Below are 20696 nucleotides of genomic sequence, written 5' to 3'. Positions count from 1 at the left end.
GTGACCTAAAAATGGTTTACTTATTTCGAACACATATCAAACTAAAGTAATGAATAAAAAAAATTGTTTCATTAACGATTAAGATAATTTTTTATGACGTGAATTTTGATGCATTTACATTTAGCATATTTTCAATGCCAATCTTTACAAAATGCACATCGTATGATGTTGAAAAGTGTTTAATTATCATTTACCTTAAAGGTATTATTTCGTATTAGTTTTTTTGTTATTGTGCATTGTTTTTATAGATATGCTACCTATTTTACGCATTAAATGCGCATGTAAGAAATGTGGTCTCGAAGTATCTATTGAACTACCGTATCACAGTTGTGTTGTTGAAAACACTGAAGGATTTCTGTTTGTGATGAAATAAAAATCGAGTTGTTATTAATAAAAAAAAAGACTCTAAATTTACAACAAGAGGCCCAAGGGCTTTAACGGTCACCTGAGTATAATTCAACAATTTAGAGGATCCATAGAAAATAAAATGAACTGAAAAGTGAAGCTTTGTTGCCCAAAAGCAAGAAAAATAGGGAGATCAGGATCAACAAAATAATAAGTCTAGTGTTCATTAACAGTTCATAAATTAGGTTCTAATCTGTTCCCCATTTATAACTATCACCATACCGTATATTAAGAAATTATAAGTGATTCTGTACTATTTTAATTCCTTGATGAAATCTCATACATTGGACTCTCTTAGTCTTTGATGAACATTGAATAAAACAAGTTATTTTTGTCTCATTTTTATTTATCTATTACTTAGAAGTCTACCTGATCATTTAAACTATAAAAGTACTTTTTGTATTATGCAATAAAAATTTTTGCATAATTCTCCTATATTCCACTAACCTTTCAAGTACATTATTTACAGTGATTAATTATCAAAAGTAAATGGCAAAGGGGAATAACTCCTCTCGGTTGAATTCAAATTAATAGAGCCCTAGCCAAGACCAGAACACTTGACCAAATGGTCCAGATGTTCAAAAACCTGGTAAAAATACCTTTCCTTATTAAAACTTTTACCCTTTTTGCCTCTGATATGCCCAGGAGTAGAGAAGATTTTTTAAAAAATAATGCATTTTTACTACAGATTCACTATATTATCAATAGAACACCCCCCCCCCCAGCACCAGAACCCCTGACCTTTGGGCCATGAATTTCAAGATTTTGGTAGAGTCACCCTTGCTTATCATAACTATGTATTCAATTTGTTTCAATAATACCCAGGAGTAGAGAAGACGATTTTTCAAAGAAATAATGCACTTTCACTATATGATCTATATAGCCCCGCCCTAGCACAGAACCCCTGACTATGGGGCCATGAATTTATTAATTTTGGAAAAAGCATCCTTGTGCACCATTACTATGCACTTAGTTTGTTTAAATAATACCCAGGAGCAGAGAAGAACATTTTCAAAGAATTAATGCATTTTCACTATATAATCAATAGATCCCCGCACTAACATTAGAACCCTGACCCAGGGACCATGAATTTCACAATTCTGCAAAAGGCATCATTGTTTATCATAACTTTGCACTTAGTTTGTTTAAATAATACCCAGGAGAAGAGAAGAAGATTTTCAAAGAAATAATGCACTTTTACTATATAATCAATAGAGCCCTGCCCTACCACCAGAACCCCTGACCCAGGGGCCATGAAATTCACAATTTTGGAAAAGGCATCAATGCTTATCATAACCATGCATTTAGATTGTTTATTTAATATCCAGGAGCAGAGAAAAATTTTTCAAAGAAATAATGCATTTTCACTATATAATCAATAGAGCCCCACCCTTACACCAGAACACCTGACCCTGGGGCCATGAATTTCACAATTCTGGAAAAATCATCCTTTTGCACCATTATCATGCACTTAGTTTGTTTAAATAATACCCAGGAGAAGAGAAGAAGATTTTCAAAGAATTAATGCATTTTCACTATATAATCAATAGAGCCCCCCTTTTTTCACCAGAACCCTTGACCCTGGGACCATGAAATTCATAATTTTGGAAGAGGCATCCTTGGGTATCATAACAATGTACTTAGTTTGTTTAAATAATACCCAGGAGTAGAGAAGAAGATTTTCAAAGAAATAATGCACTTTCACTATATGATCTATATAGCCCCGCCCTAGCACCAGAACCCCTGACCCTGGGGCCATGAATTTCACAATTTTGGTAGAGGGCTTAATGCTTATTACAATCATGCCAACAGTTTGACTGCTTGATTATTTTTAAAGATTGCATCAATTTTGGTGGTTTTAGCCCCACACTGGGACCCCAGGGGGGCAGGGACCATGAAATTCACAGTTTTTGTTCCCCTGCACCCAAAGATGCTATATGCCAAAATTGGTTGAGTGATTCTAGAGAAGAAGTTGAAAATGTTCAAAAGTTAACGGACGACGCACGACGACGGGCAAAAACGGATAGCAATAGGTCAACTGAGTGACTCAGGTGACCTAAAAAGTAAAGAATCCATTAACGTACAGGACGAAAATATTAATGCAAGTGCATGTCAATTAATCATATGTGTAGTAGTATATAAAACTCAGAATGGTTGTATTAAAAATATATACTAGAACGTAAAATGAAATAACAACGTAACAAATGCTTTGATTTCATTTCATTTCGCATGCATAAAAACATATTTAATTAAAAATGCTATCTAAAATATAATACACGAAAGTCAAGTCCGGTCCCTGCCCTCATCTATCGACACTCCATAAAAACTGAGAGATTTTCAACAGCTCCTTCCACTATGCATATCAAAAGTTTTATTGTATCCATGGACTAACATCACAGGTACAAAATGGGCCTTAAGGGTTTGCCGCTCGCTTCGAACTCTTGAGGCCCTAGGGTTCAATTGTCGTTCCCAATGCCGCGTCAAAAATAAGGCATTTAACGCAGCTAGTGACTGTTCCTTTGCTAAGTCTTCTTTTTTAAAAGTAAAAGTCATGTGTCTTTTGGATATAAACTTTAAAAAGGAGGTCCCGTAATACGGAAAAATATCAATGTCCTTCTAAAGGGTTGAGGCGAAAATTCTCATTATGAAACCATCCAATCAGTAATTCCCTATCTATAAAAGTTACATGTGTTCCTATAGAAAAATAAGTTAATAACACAAATACCGTATAGCGGGTTTCTTTAGTGGATGTAAAATTTGGCGTTTTGCTTGCTCAAAGGTTGCCAATAATTTTGGTGGAACTTTTTTGGCGGAAACAGAGTTCCGTGACATTGCAAAAGAGAGGAAATTCATCTTTTAGATAAGTTTCAGTACGTTAAACATACGTTTGAATACCGATTTATACAAAAGTTTGAGTTAAAACACCAAATGAAAGTTATATTGCTTATACTATAGAGTAATCAAAGTTATTTAAGTGATTTTCTTTGTTTTCAGTAGTGATAAAGACGAGAGCAAATTTGGCGGTTAAAATTTTAGCGGATTCCTACAAAACCGCTTAAATAAGCCAAAGTTGGCACACCATGTTACAACGCGAAATGTAATAACGACGCAAAATGTAATAAACCAGGAATATTGCATTTTGCGTTATTACATTTTGGGTCGATATCAACGCAGAATGTAATAACACAAAATGTAAAAACAAACTTTTAAGGATTATTACATTTTGCGTTATTACATTTTGCGTCGAGATCAACGCAAAATGTAACTAGTGCTAATTGTAACGGGAACCGTTACAGATGTTCCCCAAACGGCTCCCCAATTCCTTATGATGCCCCATTCCCTACAAGCTTCAATAAATTAGACTATACTTTTGTAGTATAGATGGACACTTTATTTATAAGGGTATTTCATTGGAAAACTACTCCGATATAGCCATATGGGTATTAGCCAATCAAATTTCAGCGCATGTGCTTGCTTCTACATTTTTCACATTAATTTTCTTATAGTGTCTCACAATACATACATTTGTGTTAAATATTAAAGAATTTCATTGAAAAACAAGAGAGATGTAACCCTTTAAGTATTAGCCAATCAGAATTCAGCATACGCGCATGCATGGCCTTGCATTCAATTTTGATAGTATCATAATGTAGGAGCCCTATGAGCATATCCATGTCGTAAATTCCATCATGTTTTGTTGAAAACCAAATGAGTTATAGATATTTAAAGTCTCAGCCAATCAGATTGCAGCACACCTGCCTGCGCGTGGTTTCAAGAGATTTCCTATGTAACATGTTGTAGCACCTTATAATATATACTTATATTTTAAATTTCAAAGTATTTCGTCAAAAAACAAGGAAATTATTGAGATTTTTGTATCAGCCAATCAGAGGAGAGCGCACGTGCATGCGCGTGAGTTCATGCTAATTTGACCATGTCAACTTGTCTAGACTACTAATATATCTTTATATTTTGAGTTTCAAAGCAATTCATCAAGAAATATAAAAGTTACGGCTTTATCAAGTATATCAGTCATTTCACTCAATGCACGCGCGCGCACGTGCATGCATGTGCGCGCAAAATGACCTTCGTTCCGCACACCTACACAACATGCCTATTAACCCTAAAAAGGTTTCATGTCAATCGGATGAGAGGTTCTATGAGAACACTCCCGGACAAAAAAGTACCGGAGAAGAAAGTAGAAAAAAAGAATAATAATAATAATAATAATAATAAGAAACAGAGTAAAAACAATATGTTCCCAAACTTCGTTTGGGGAACATAATAACGCAAAATGTAATAACATGATTTTTGGATTATTACATTTTGCGTCGAGATTAAGCAAACTGCAACAACGCATAATGTAATAACACACTTTTAAGTCAGTCAGTTTGAGAATAATTTTTAATTGAATAGTGGATGAAGAAAATAAATGGATATGATAAAACGAAAGGAAAAATAAACAAATGCTAATTCTTTCATTAGATCCGATTTCATCATATATTGATTTAATTAGCCGTTTAAAATCAGTTGATATACAATTCATAGGTATTGCAAATTAGAAACGCGCGTGCTCATGTATGTGTGTGTGTGTATGTGGGGGGGGGGGGGGGGGGGTTATTTCGTTGATTAGTGTATCAGTTTGCTTTTGCTTTTTGATAAGCAAATGCCTGCAATTTAGAAAAGAAATCTATTTATTTTTACTGGGAGGTGTAAATATAACGGGTAGGGGTTTTTTTGACAATTAAGATTTTATACTGTTTTACTGCATTACAGGCCAACAAGGATAAAATTCTCTCTCTCTCTCTTTCTTTCTCTCTCTCCATCAATAAAATGGATAGTTTCTGCATGTGCATAAAAATACAATAATCAACATACAAGTAACCCCTACCCCCCGCTTCTCCACGCTAGACACACAAACATGCACGTCTAATTTGCTAATCAATGTACACATGCATGTCGTACATGCATATCAAGAGTTTTTAATGGACCCATGGTCAATTTTTGGTCAACCTTTGGTATTTAAGAATGTCAGTGATAGATATATAATACAGACTGATTTATGAATAGACATGTCAATCAAAGTGTAGTTAAGGTTTTATAAGTATTCAATAAAAATGTTACAAACAGCGTAAAAAATAAAAAATTAGATTTAGTTATGTCCGTAAAAGCCGTAATGTAAAACTTTGTCACATGGTCATAGATATGTCTGTCTATTTAGTGAAGCGAGTTTCCCCATTGTTATATGTTTCAATCAATTTTGTGATGTTTCGCGTTGAACACAATATCAAAAAAAAAAAATTGTTTTATTACATTTTGTTTTATTACATTTTGCGTTGCCCTCAACGCAAAAATTAAGAAACGCAAAATATAACAACCAAAAAGTGCATTATTACATTTCGCGTTAATCCCAATGCAAAATGTAATAACGCAAAATGTAATAACGCAAAATATAATAATCCCAGTTTATTACATTTTGCGTTGTTTATTACATTTTGCGTAGTAACAACGCCACTAAAAATACCCGCTATACGGTAGCAAATGTATCTTCCCACCACAACAAATATACCTATTTTACCATTTCAAGTACTAACAGATATGCGGTACCCTAAGAAATAAATACAAAAATGTAGCAAAAATAGACTAAACTATAATAATAATAATAACTAGAAACTCATTGCGAGCAATGAGAGGTCTTCCGTTCGATTCTGAAAATAAAGACGAAAATTCAAGCTGAAAAAGTGATAAAAGAAATTTAGACAATCTGGAGATTTAAACCTGGTCGTCAGCGTGAAAATCCAACGTGCTAAGCATTAACCATTCACTTTTGTACATCACTTCCTGTCACAACCAGAAGTAACGGCGATACAAGATTTTCTCACGATTCATATAAACTGATGACTGACTATCAGTACTGAAACTTTTAGACTTCATTCGTTTACTATTGCCGAGCAATATTGTGAGAACATTGATCCTTATTGTAGTTTCCTTCAACAAGACGCTCGGCTATTTCCGTAAACTCCGACCTGCCAATCGGCAATCCTCAGCTGACTCCGCTACCTCCATACAAACCTCGGGTGTGATTGGTGGAGGAATATGTATCAAATCAATTACATTTCTCCGCCGAAAACTGTCTTGTAACTCATTTCATATTTCGCTCTGCATAAAGTTCTTCAAAAAGTTTTTTCTCTTGTCTAATTCTTTCTTTTATATTTGTTTTGATTACAACATCATGTAAGTAGTCTTTAAAAGCAAAAACATAATGTTGGGCGTGCCACAAAGTAGCCCAGATTTCAAAGGTATACATTTTGAGGAATTTTAAAGAAGATCACATGACTGTATCAGCAACATGGTAGAACACCGTTGACGTCCGAGGTTAGTGTGCGAGGTACGAGCCACCCGAGGAGCTCCGAGTGCCGACCTGCTCGTCGGAGTGTACGGTGACAGCCGCCATTTTGGAGCCGCTTCAAATTTTAAAATGCGAATATCTAGAGTTTGAATTTATCTATTTGAAAACAAATTATATATTAAGCATTTTCAGAAGGGCCTTTGTTAACACTACTACTATCAAAGAAAAATATTGAAAATTAAAAAAGTTTAAAAATTCAATTTTTTAAATTTGCTTCCGGTAACGACCGGAGGTACTGACGACGAACGAAAGGTCACGTACCGGCTTGTATTTATCACGACCTATAATCCCTGAAAGTTTCACATTGATATCTTTTACCGTTCTTGAGATTATCCGCGGACAAAATGTCATTTTAAATTCAGAAAATGGTCCGTAACTTGGCACCAAAAGTGAATTTCCAAATTTTTCTCTCAGGTAGATCAAGTTCATGTTACGGCACATCTTTCCTGAAATTTTCATGTAAATCCATCCAATAGTCTTTGAGAAATCGCGTGCACAAAATTAGAAAGTAAAAAAAATAATAAAAAATAATAATAATAATAACTAGAAACTCATTGCGAGCAATGAGAGGTCTTCCGTCCGATTCTGAAAATTAAAACGAAAATGCAAGCTGAAAAAGTTATAAAAGAAATTCAGACATTCTGGAGATTTAACCCTAGTCGTCAGCGTGAAAATCCAACGTGCTAATCATTAACCATTCACTTTATTAAATCACTTCCTGTCACGACCGGAAGTAACGGCAATACAAGATTTTCTCACGATTCAAATAAACTGATGACTGACTATCAGTCCTGAAAGTTTTAGTCTTCAGTCGTTTACTGTTGCCGAGCAATATTGTGAGAACAAATTCTAATTTTGAGGACAAATAAAGACGCGACCGGAAGTGAATTTTATAAAAATCTCTTACTTTTCTCTAGACATTTGCAGTATCTAAAACAGACATGAAATCATTTCAGGTATTTATCGATAAGCAATATTTATGAGAAGTTAGATATCAATATAACGTTGTTTATCTCCTAAACAGGAAGTTGAGGTTTTTGTTTCCGGTGGAATCTAACATATTTCAAAACAGCGAAAGAGATGCAATACTGTGATGCAAGTTTTAATTTAAGCAAGAAAAGTTTAAATTTTTTATTTCTTTGATCACTTCCTGTGACAAGCGGAAGTGACGACTGACGCGTTGAACCCAAATGGTTTTGCCTGCTCCTCATGGTCAATTACTCATACAAGTTTTGGTGTTTTAATCTTTTCCCTGTTTTTGAGATCTCTCTCAGACAACTTCTCATTTTGAGGACAGGAAAACACGCGACCGGAAGTGAATTTTTGAAAGATATTTAAGGATACTCTAGACATTTGCAGTCTGAATAACATATTTAAAATTCATTTCAAATACTTTTTCACAAAATTTATTAATGGGAAAGAAAAATACTCAAATTGTGTAGTTTTTCTCTTATAACCGGAAGTTGACGTTTTTATTTCCGGTGGGACCAACATCTTTCGAATCTGCGAAAAAGATGCAATAACGTTATGCAATTTTTAATTAAAAAAAGGAAAGTTGAATTTTTCGATTTCTTTGATGACTTTCGGCGACGACCGGAAGTAACGACTGACGCTCTGAACCCAAATGATTTTGCCTACATCTAAAGGTCTGTTGCTTATATAAGTTTGGTGTCTTAATCTCTTACCGTTTCCAAGATCTTGCTCACGCAACTTCTCATTTTGAGGACAGGAAAACACGCGACCGGAAGTGAATTTTACAAAGATATTTGACGTTACTCTAGACATTTGCAGTCTGAATAACATATTTAAAATTCATTTCAAATACTTTATCTACAAAAGATATTAATGGGAAAGAAAAAATACTCAAATTATGTCGTTTTTCTCTTATAACCGGAAGTTGACGTTTTTGTTTCCGGTGAGACCAACATATTTCGAAACTACAAAAGAAATGCAATAATGTGATGTAAGTATTGATTTAAAAAAGGAAAGTTGAAATTTTACGATTTCTTGAATCACTTCCGTAAGCGACCGGAAGTGCCGACGACGAACGAAAAGTAGCGACCCGGCTTGTACCTATCACGATCTATAATCCCTGAAAGTTTCACATTGATATCTTTTACCGTTCCTGAGATTATCCGCGGACAAAATGTCATTTTAAATTCAGAAAATGGTCCGTAACTTGGCACCGAAAGTCAATTTCCAAATTTTCTCTCAGACAGATCAAGTTCATGTTACGTCACATCTTTCCTGAAAATTTCATGTAAATCCATCCAATAGTCTTCGAGAAATCTCGTGCACAAAATTAGAAAGTCAAAAAATTAAGAAGAAGAAACAGTAGAATCACTATTGGTCTTCCGTTGAAAACGGTAGACCTAATAATAACTAGAAACCTTGTTGCCATGGCAACAAGAAGGTCTTCCGTCCCTTCTCTTTCTTCGGAGAAGTTGATTCCTCACTAAACAACATGTTATGTTGTGCTTTCCCTGTAACACCTTCATACAAAAAATAGTTCTTTTGGCATGCGCTCAGCACTTTGAAGTGAATTAGAGTTGTGGGTCTTTTGGATGAGACCTTAAAAACTGAGACCCCGTGTCACGGCAGGCGTTGGCACGATAAAGATCTCTCACTGCTCAATAACCCTGAGTGACGAGTAAAGGTCTAAATTTGAAGCCCTTCACTGGTATATGGTCATGTCTCTATATGAGTGTAAAATTCTCGAATGGGAAGTAAAACAACATACAATCAATCATACATAAAATATAATTAAACGTTTATATTTTGAAAATATTGCAAAACTGGAATGGAAAAAAATACGAGACATCATTTTAAGGAAGGGGGGGGGGGGGGCTATGTTCCAAAACATCTTTGTGTGAATTTTTTTGAACTTTGAGATTCTCACACTCAATTGTACAAAATATAAAATTATGATAAATAAGATTTTTTTTAAATTGAAGACCTATCTACACTGATTTGTTTTATTTGATTACCTGATTTCAGGCATTTCAGGTTAACCCCCCCCCCCCCCCCCCCCGAGTCAGCACCACACACGCATAGCAAAATGATAGACACTTTACTGATGTATTACGTGAAAGCATATTTTTTTCACATACTGTTTCGAGTATACAAATTTTTACGTGTTTTATTGTGTTAAAGATATACACGCTATAACTTGCGCCAGTTAAAAATAAAGATGGAAATTTATTCATTTTGTTTACCAAATAAAGTTACGAAAATATTGTAAATTACACAATTGGAAATGAACGCATTATAAAGATCTCAAATTATAATTATTTATTATCCTACTAGGACAGTAATGCCTCTATTTAAATTCATGCATCATGTGACACCGTCGCTACTTTTAGATTGATAAACAAAAATGGCGTCAAGAAAACGAGGTAGGCCGTTTGGTATACAAAATAACTTTTGACATGGATGGCATACGTTTTATGCTTAAAGATACTTATCTTTGAAAACAACCAGTATTAACCATCTACTCTGTAATGACAGATATTAACTTTTATTTAAAATCTTAGTCAAAATGCAACGTACAGTGTACCTCGTTGTCTATGATTTCCCGCGGACATGCGTGTCTATATACTGTTTACGCACTTCCTTCATCAATATTCATGAATAGGCTGAATTCTTAATTGCAGATCTTGCTTAATTGTTTTGTAATTACAGCGACTTATTTAGTAAAACTTTGTGGAAAGTAATTATTTTTTATTACACATCATGTTTTTCAAATCATTTAATCATTTTGTTTCACATAAAAAATCGCGTTTATATAGCGTGTATATCTTTAATACACTGTATACCATTAATTAACCATACCTTCATGCGCTAAGTCGCTTTGAGCTCTTAATTATGACGGATCTTGCTCTAAACTAAATGTCATTGAAGTTTTTTTCCCTCTCATTTGAAATTGTTATTTGTTATTCAATCAAGATGAGAAAATAATTAATTCTACTTTCAAAATATAATTTGACAAATCTCAAATTTGTGATTCAATTGCATAGGTACCTAGCTACATTTACATTTACCTTGTTTTGTCATATCACACACATATGCACATTAATTAGTGCAAAACTCAACTGCAAACTCTTCATGAAGGAGTAAAAAGACACAGTGCTATTGTGAAGTCAAACACCATTGCTCTGACGTTGAACAACATAGGCCCTCCTTTTTTTAAAGATAAAATATTACATTTGAGCCCAAACAACAGTGTGAAAAAATTCAAAAATTCTAGGGATTAAATATGAGTCGCCCGCGTGAAAATTCAACACGCTAACCATTACGCTATCAAAGACCATCGCATCAAAGTAGCAAGTAATGAATATCTAGAGTAAGCGTTAATGAATTTTTAAACAAATTACATATTTAGCATTCTGAGAAGACTCTCTCTTTAACCTATAAATATCTTTAAAAAATAATGAAAAACAAAAAAGTTAAAAAACCCCACCCTTTTTACATCACTTCCTGTGACGACCGGAAGTAGCGACGACACACGAAATGTTTCCATCACAATCTACAAATCACATTCTATCATACCTGAAAGTTTCAGACTCCTACCTTTAACAGTTTCTGAGAACATTTACGGACTAGATTTTTAGTGGAAAAATTGAAAAATCGTAATAATTCCTGACCGGAAGTAAATTTTTCCCAACTTTTTCAATATTTCAAAATGGCATGAGATAACACATCATTCCTGAAAATTTGGCTGAAAATCATTGAGTAGTTTTTGAGATATCGCGATTTGAAAAGGTAAAAAAAAAAAAAAGAAAAATAACTAGATACTCGTTGCGAGCAACGAGAGGTCTTCCGTCCGAATAACCATCCTTAACTGTGATATTCCTTGCACGTAAAATTACATTTATATCTGCTCGTTTTAAAGACACCTAAAAATTTAACATGGGTCTTTAAAAAAAGATTTTTTATTTATAAAAAAAATAAATAAATAAAAAGAGCACAGAATTCACAAAGAGGAAAAAAAGTTCAACATCATTGATAAAGATGAAAACGTAATTTTAAGCAAAAAATTCAGATAGAGTCGGGATTAAACCAAGATCGGCTGCCCGAAAAGAGCTAGGTTCACTTTATGCATAAAATGGCCCTGTAGATGTACCAATTTATTGACTAACACTTTATGTTCCATTTTAAACATCAAGATAAAGAAGAGACTTGGTGTTTTCATTTCCTATTTAAAAATTTTCTCCTTATAACCAAGGTCTTGGAAAACAGGGCTCATTAAATTGCAATGTTCTTGAATTTTAAGGAAAACAAGTATATTTGAGTACTTTCACAGAAGAGAAATAATATGAGCGCACCCTCTGATCTTAAAAATAAAACAGGTTTTCTAATCCTCAGAAATAGTTCTATCATTTTATAGTTGCATATTTAAGATCAGAGGTTACGCTTTATATTAAATATCAAAAAATAGCTTTAAAATTGGCTTTGTAGAATTTTTCACGATATGAGGAAAATGACGCATTACATGACGCCATAATGCATTGGCTAGCCAGAAAATTACGTCATTTTTGATAGATACGCAGTCATCAAAGGTCTAAATGATATTTAATGCATTAACTAAAACCAAGCAGTTTCAGTTTTTCTCAAATTCACAGGGCCAAAAAAGGCCCTAAGTGAACCTTGTTCTTTAATATTGAAACCACTACACTAGCGCAATGTACCAGCCATCACCGATGTTTACCTCCCACTCATTCCCTGAAGTAACGAGTGTCAGGCAGGTTAATCTTTTTTTCTTATAGTGTGGAATTATAGGATGAAAACTAGCCAGCTAATTTTGTGCAAGTACTAGTAGATTTACATCGGATTTGTTACTTGAGTATAAAAACTAAAAAAAAAAAAGCTATTGTGTTTACTTGCTTTATTCTTTATGCATTCAACTTTCTATTCTATGCAATTCCAAATTCAGACATGTCCGTGTAATCTTTTTCTGTACTTCTACACCACTGCATCAGACCATTTGTGAAAGGCGGGTCAAGATAATTATTTCGCGCCAAATGTCACGAGTAAATCTTCGCGCTTTTTCTTTGGAATGTGTCTTCAATTGAATAAGTGTACGTGATAGCTTCAATGAAATTTTTAAAAAGATATGTTGCTATAGCCTGATTTTCTAGCCTAAGAATGTATATTTATCACACTGTACATATAACATACCGTATACGGACAAGTAACATAAATGCAGCGCTAAGTTTTCTTACACATTTTATATTCCTCTTTACCCCCAAAGTGGATTATTCCAATTAGTAACACATTAATGAAAAGACTGGAATGTTTCGCAACAAAACACGTCTCGCCATATGACGCTCAAGGAATCTGATACCTATTATGTTCAGTAACTTGCATCTATAAAGGAATATTGCCCTACTTAAATCAAAGAAAAATATCATTGAAGTTTATTTTTCTCTCATTTGAAATTGCTACATGTTATTCGATCAACATGAGAAAGTAACAAATTCTACTTTCAAAATACAATTCGGCAACTCTCCAATTTATGATACAGTTGCATAGGTATCTAGCTACATAAACATTTGTACCAACATGTTTTCCTCGTTTTGTCATATCACAATTGCATCTATGCACATTAATTAGTGCAAAATTCAACTGCAAACCCTTTATGAGGGAGTAAAAAGACACGCTGATATTGTGCCGTCAAACACCGCTGCTCTGACGTCGAACGACATAGCCCCCCCCCCCCCCCCCCTTAAAGATAAAATCTTATATTTGAGCCCCAAAAAGTGAGAAAAAATTCGGACATTCTTTGGATTGAATCCGGATTGCCCACATGAAAATTCAACATGCTTACAATTACGCTATCAAACACCATCGCTTAAAATTGAAAAATGATAAATATTTAGAGTATGGGTTAATCAATTTTCAAACTACATATTTAGCATTCTTGTAAGACTCTTTATTTAGCCTATCAACATCATAAAAAAATAATGAAAAACAAAAAAGTTGAAAAAATTACCCTTTTTAAATCACTTCCTGTGACGACCGGAAGTGACGACGACACATGAAATGTTTCCATCACATATCTACAAACCAAATTCTATCATACCTGAAAGTTTCAGACTCCTACCTTTAACAGTTTCTGAGAACATTCATGGACTAGAATTTTAGTGGAAAAAGTGAAAAATCGTAATAATTCCCGACCGGAAATAACTTTTTCCGAACTTTTTCAATATTTCAAAATGGCATGAGATAACACATCATTCCTGAAAATTTGGCTGAAAATGAATGAGTAGTTTTTGAGATATCGCGATTTGAAAAGGTCAAAAAAATAAAAATGAAAAATAATAATAATAACTAGAAACTCATTGCGAGCAATGAGAGGTCTTCCGTCCGATTTTGAAAATAAAAATGTAAATTCAAGCTGAAAAAGTGACACTCTGGAGATTTTACCCTGGTTGTCAGCGTGAGAATCCAACGTGCTAACCATTACGCCATTTCTACTCCCACTTCAAAGTGAAATTGACAAATATCAAGAGTTTGGATTAACCAATTCGAAAACAAATTATATATTTAGTATTTTGAAAGGAGGCTCTCTTAACCCTACAAATAATACAGAAAAATATTGAAGTTGAAAAATTTGATTTTTTAAATTCACTTCCGGAAGTGACCCGAACTAACGACGACGCATGAAAAGGTCCCTTCGCCAATCTAGAAATCATGTTCTATCATCTCTAACAAAAAAACACTCAACATCATTTATAAAGTTGAAAACGTAAATTTAAGCAAACAAATTCGGGATTAAACCCAGATCGCCTTCGTGAATATTCAATATGGAAGACACTACACCAGCGCAATTTTACCAGCCATCATCAATGTTTACTTTGTATCATTGCCTGAAGTAACGAGCGTCAGGGAGGTTAAAAGTTTTTTTTTATATAGTGTGGAATTATAAAATGAGAGCTAGCTAGCCAAATTTTGTGCAAGCAGATTCACATCGGAATTCGTTACTTGAGTTTAAACAATAACAGATAATCTATTACTGATGAACTGATGATACTGTTTACTTCCTTTATTCTTTGTGTATTGAACTTTTTTATTCCATGCAATTTCATATACCTGTATTTTATACAAACGTATCCGTCTAATTTTTTTCTGCACTTCTACAACAAACCATTTTTCTACTATGAACGAAGAGTCACGATACATTACGTCACGAGTAAATCTTCGCGCCTTTTCTTTGAAATGTATTTTCTATTGAATGGTTTCGATTCTTATATATATCATGGTATGTACCGTACAAATTTCTTATTGAATTGGATTTGGAGGTCAGATTATTTATGTTTTCAAAGACAGATTATCCATTTCCAAAATCTGCCAGATCCAACAATTCTTTCACATTTCATTGATCCTTATGGTAGTTTCGTTCAACAAGACGCTCGGCTGTCTCCGTAAACTCCAACCTGCCAATCGGCAATCCTCGACTGACTCCGCTATGCCCCATACAAACCTCGGAAGTGATTGGTGGAGAAATCGATTAAATTTCTCCGCCGGAAACTGCCTTGTAACTCATTTCATATTTTACTCTGCATAAAGTTCTTCAAACATTTTTTTCCCTTGTCTAATTCTTCCTTGGATATTGGATTTGATTACAACATCATGTAAGTAGTCTTTGAAAGCAAAAACATAGTGTTGACGTGGCACAAAGTAGCTAGGATTTCAAAGATATACATTTGGAGGAATTTCAAATAAGATCACATGACTGTATCAGCAACATGGTAGAACACCGTTGACGTCCGAGGTTAGTGTGCGAGGTACGAGCCACCCAAGGAGATCCGAGTGTCGACCTGCTCGTCGGAGTGTACGGTGACAGCCGCCATTTTGGACCCGCTTCAGATTTTAAAATGCGAATATCTAGAGTTCGAATTTATCTATTTGAAAACAAATTATATATTAAGCATTTTCAGAAAAGCCTCTATTAACACTACTACTATCAAAGAAAAATATTGAAAATCAAAAATGTTTAAAAATTCAATTTTTTAAATTTGCATCTGGTAACGACCGGAAGTACTGACGACGAACGTAATGTCGCGACCCGGCTAGTATTTCTCACAATCTATAATCCCTGAAAGTTTCACATTGATATCTTTTACCGTTCTTGAGATTATCCGCGGACAAAATGTCATTTTAAATTCAGAAAATGGTCCGTAACTTGGCACCGGAAGTGAATTTCCAAATTTTCTCTCAGATAGATCAAGTTCATGTTACGACACATCTTTCCTGAAAATTTCATTTAAATCCGTCCAATAGTCTACGAGAAATCGGGTGCACAAAATTAGAAAGTCAAAATAATAATAATAATAATAATAAGAAACAGTAGAATCACTATAAGGTCTTCCGTGAAGACGGAAGACCTTAATAATAATAACTAGATACTTATTGCCTAGGCAATAACAGGTCTTCCGTTTTCTTGAATCTTTTGTCAATTGTTTTGAAAAAAAAAGCTGAAAATGAAAAAAAAGAAAGAAAAGTTCTCCCAGCTGGGATCGAACTCAAAACCTTTGGTTTGTAAGGCAGGCGCGCTAACCACTAGACCACGTGTTGCGATGAAAATGGAAGTAGTAAATTAATTGTTTAGGAATAAATAGGAATAAAAGAACGTGTCCTTTTGTTTGTTATGGAATGTAGTAATCAGTATTGAATAGACTGAGATACACGATTGGTGTATAATGCAAATGCAGATTTTCGGTTTAAAAAAATTATTTGAGTTTGTCTATATTTGGAATGCATTGAGTTAATCATTCAGAGCCTATGATGCATTCGAACTGCAGTAGCGAGACTTTGTTTACAAATATATGAAAATGTCGGATCGGGTTCGGATGTTACTGAATATACTGAAATAATAGGTAAGATTAAAATAAGCATCTCTGTGTGGATTGAATTAAATGTAAGTAGCATGAATCAAAATTTCAGATATGCATTTTAGGAAGAAAAAGGTGTCAATGAGAGCGTGAAAATTTATTTGCTAGGAAAAAATCGCTGTTTTCGACATTCATTCGATTAATATTAATTCTAAATAAAATTGAAATAAATTTCACATACTAGAGAAAGCAAGAATGCTTGGTGTTAAAATATCATATCATATCAAGAGAATCGACTGCTATTCATAACAACTGAAGAAATAACCGAGAAAAGCTTTAATTAATTTTTATGTTCATTGGCACCTAAATTTCAAATACGAAAAAAGATATAGTGTTTCCCGTTAACATTCATTATTTCTATATACTTCAGAGATTCACTGTCAAATTTTCAGGAAACTTTTTTTCAGGTATCTTCTGCAAAACCCCGAAATTTTATGTCGATCCGAGGTGTTGTATGAGTTCTAGAGAAATATTCTAAGCTGATATTAATCTGATTTTTTTTTTCTTGATTTTTTTGGGGAAGGGGAGGGGGAAAGAGGAATAAATTAATTATTGATTCTGACCTTTTGGTCAAAGGTCAAGGTCAGCAAAGTTCAAGGTCATTGAGAAAATCCCGGAAATAAATTTACTTTCTATGTTTTGGGGTTTTTTTTTTTACTTCATCAAGACTAAATTACTCTACACAAATAAAATGTTCATTCTACACCTAAATTATTCACAACTGATCATCCCTAAAAGTTTCCATGAAAAACTACTCATGTTTGAAACAACTTCCGGTTTTTCGGCCGGCACTTCCAGCGAAAATAATTTGCATGGTTTTAGTCTATCTAACATCTGCATTAGCCAAACATTTCTGTAAAAAGAAAAAAAAAAACTTGGAAAATTCCCCTTTTTTGCATCGCTTCCGGTCACGACGGAAACTGACGGCAACGTACGATTTTCACATGATGTAGATAAACTGATGACTGACTATCAGCCCTGAAAGTTAGACTTCAGTCGTTTACTGGTTCTGAGCAATTAGGTGAATAAAATCTCAATTTGAGGGCAGGAAAATACGCAACCGGAAGTGAATTTTACTAAGATGTTTGACGTCAATCTAGACATCTGCAGTCTCAATAACATATATAAAAATCATTGAAAGAACTCTATCTATAAGCGATATGTATGGGAAAATCCAAAACCCCTATCATGTAGTTTTTCTCTTATAACCGGAAGTTGTTTTTTGTTTCGGGTGGGACCAACACATATCAAAACTGTGAAAAAGATACAATTATATGATACAAGTCTTATTCCAAAAGAGAAAAGTTGAAATTTTCGATTTCTTTGATCACTTCCTGTGACGACCAGAAGTGACAACTGACGCTCTTATCCCAAATGCTTTTGTCTACTCCTCAAGGTCTATTACTCATAAAAGTTTGGTGTCTAAATCTTTTACCGTTTGTGAGATCTCACTCAGACAATTTCTCATTCTGCGGACATCTTAACCCGCGACCGGAAGTGAATTTTACAAAGATATTTGACGTTACTCTAGACATTTGCAGTCTTGATAACATATTTAAAAATCAGTTCAAATACGTTATCTATAAAAAATATTTTTGGGAAAGTAAAATAGTCAAATTGTGAGGTTTTTCGCTTATAGCCGGAAGTTGTCGTTTTTGTTTCCGGTGGGACCAACATATTTCGAAACTACAAATAAGATGCAACAAGGTGATGCAAGAAAAAATTCAAAAAAGAAAAGTTGAAAATTTTGATTTCTATGATCACTTCCTGTGACGACCAGAAGTGACGGCTGACGCTCTTAACCCAAATGGATTTGCCTACTCCTTAAGATCTATTACCCATATAAGTTTAGTGTCTTAATCTCTTACCGTTTTTGAGATATGACTCGGACAAAATATTTTTGAAAAAAAAACGGAAATCGGAAATATCTGAGGACCGGAAGTGAATTTTGAAAAAAAAATGAAAAAGCATTTGAAGAAATTTTCATTCTCTATCATCCATGAAAATTTCAAGAAAATCCGTCCAGCCATCTCTGAGAAATCGTCCAAGAAGAAAAGGGGAAAAAATAATAATAACTAGAAACTTGTTGCCATGGCAACAAGAAAGTCTTCCGTCCTTTCTCCATTATTAGAGAAGTTGATTCCTCACTCATAACTCTATCTGTATTACGTTGTGCATTCCATTTAACTCCTTCATACATTAAATACTTTAAAACGTAAATTGTATGTACTAAAAATGTATTCGAACAGAAAATTATACCAGATATTATTTCAAAGATACAATATTATATTTCAGCTGAAAAATGGTACAAAAAAATCCAGACATTTTGGGGATTGAGTCCAGGTCGCCGACGTGAAAATTGTCCACGCTAAACATTACGCTAGCGGGACCATTTCTTATAAGATTCTCTATTATCCCTAGTAAATATATTAAAAAATATTGAGAGACAAAAAAGTTGAAAAATTCCACCCTTTTAATTCGCTTCCGGTAGCGACCGGAACTATTGACGATATATATAATAATAATAATAACTAGATTCTTATCGCCTAGGCAATAACAGGTCTTCCGTTTTCTTGATTCTTTTGTCAACTGTTCTGAAAAAAAAGCAGAAAATGCAAAAAAAAAAAAAAAAAATAAAAAAAAAAATAAAAAAAAGTTCTCCCAGCATGGATCGAACTCAAAACCTTCGGGTTATAAGACCTGTGCTCTAACCACTAGACCACGTATTCCGATGAAGATGGAGGTAGTAAATTAATTGTTTAAGAATAAATAGAAATAAAAGCACGTGTTCTTTTGTTTGTTATGGAATGTAGTGATCAGTATTGAATAGATTGAGAAACACGATTGGTGTATAATGCAAATGCAGATTGTCGGTTTAAAAAATTATTTGAGTTTGTCTATATTTGGAATGCATTGAATTAATCATTCAGAGCCTATGATGCATTAGAACTGCAGTGTCGATTCTTTGTTTACAAATATATGAAAATGTCGGATCGGGTTCGGATGTGACTGAATATCCTGAAATAATAGGTAAGATTAAAATAAGCATCTCTGTGTGGACTGAATTAAATGTAAGTAGCATGAATCAAAATTTCAGATATGCATTTTAGGGAAAAAATGTGTCATTGAGAGCGTGAAAATTTATTTGCTAGGAAAAAATCGCTGTTTTCGACATTCATTCGATTAATATTAATTCTAAATAAAATTGAAATAAATTCCACATACTAGAGAAAGCAAGAATGCTTGGTGTTAAAATATCATATCATATCATATCAAGAGAATCGAGTGCTATTCATAACAATTGAAGAAATAACCGAGAAAAGCTTTAATTAATTTTTATGTTCATCGGCACCTAAATTTCAGATACGAAAAAAGATGTAGTGTTTGCCGTTAACATTCATAATTTCTATATAGTTCAGAGATTCATCGTCAAATTTTCAGGAAACTTTCTTTCAGGTATCTTCTGCAAAACCCCGAAATTTTATGTCGATCCGAGGTGTTGTATGAGTTCTAGAGAAATATTCTAGGCTGATATTAATCTGATTTTTTTTTTTTTTTTTTTTTGATTTTTTTGGGGAAGGGGAGGGGAGAAAGAGGAGTAAATTAATTATTGATTCTGACCTTTTGGTCAAAGGTCAAGGTCATCAAAGTTCAAGGTCAAGGTCAAAGGTTAAGATCAAAGGTCAAGGTCATGAGAAAATCCCGGAAATAAATTTACTTTCTATGTTTTTTTTTTACTTCATCAAGACTGAAATTACTCCAAACAAATAAAATGTTCATTCTACACCTAAATTATTCACAACTGATCATCCCTAAAAGTTTCCATGAAAAACTACTCATGTTTGAAACAACTTCCGGTTTTTAGGCCGGCACTTCTAGTGAAAATGATTTGCATGGTTTTAGTCTATCTAACATCTGCATTAGCCAAACATTTCTGTAAAAAGAAAACAAAACTTGGAAAATTCACTTTTTTTGCATCGCTTCCGGTC

General features: G+C 33.8%; 1 protein-coding gene across 1 annotated transcript in view; it reads right to left on the bottom strand.

The window, feature by feature from the left end:
- The window catches only part of LOC133204734 (macrophage mannose receptor 1-like), a 151320-nt gene extending 144461 nt beyond the window's left edge, over nt 1–6859 (bottom strand). Inside the window, exon 1 of the mRNA XM_061340474.1 lies at nt 6827–6859. Coding sequence (XP_061196458.1) covers nt 6827–6859 — 33 coding nt within the window. The remainder of the gene's footprint in view (nt 1–6826) is intronic.
- Between the last annotated feature and the right edge of the window lie 13837 nt (nt 6860–20696).

The sequence above is a fragment of the Saccostrea echinata genome, unplaced genomic scaffold (assembly GCF_033153115.1).
Source record: "Saccostrea echinata isolate AGI-Se365-2 ecotype Australia unplaced genomic scaffold, CSIRO_AGI_Sech_v1 ptg000054l, whole genome shotgun sequence".
Lineage (NCBI taxonomy): Eukaryota > Metazoa > Mollusca > Bivalvia > Ostreida > Ostreidae > Saccostrea > Saccostrea echinata.
This window is presented reverse-complemented; position numbering and strand designations above follow the sequence as displayed.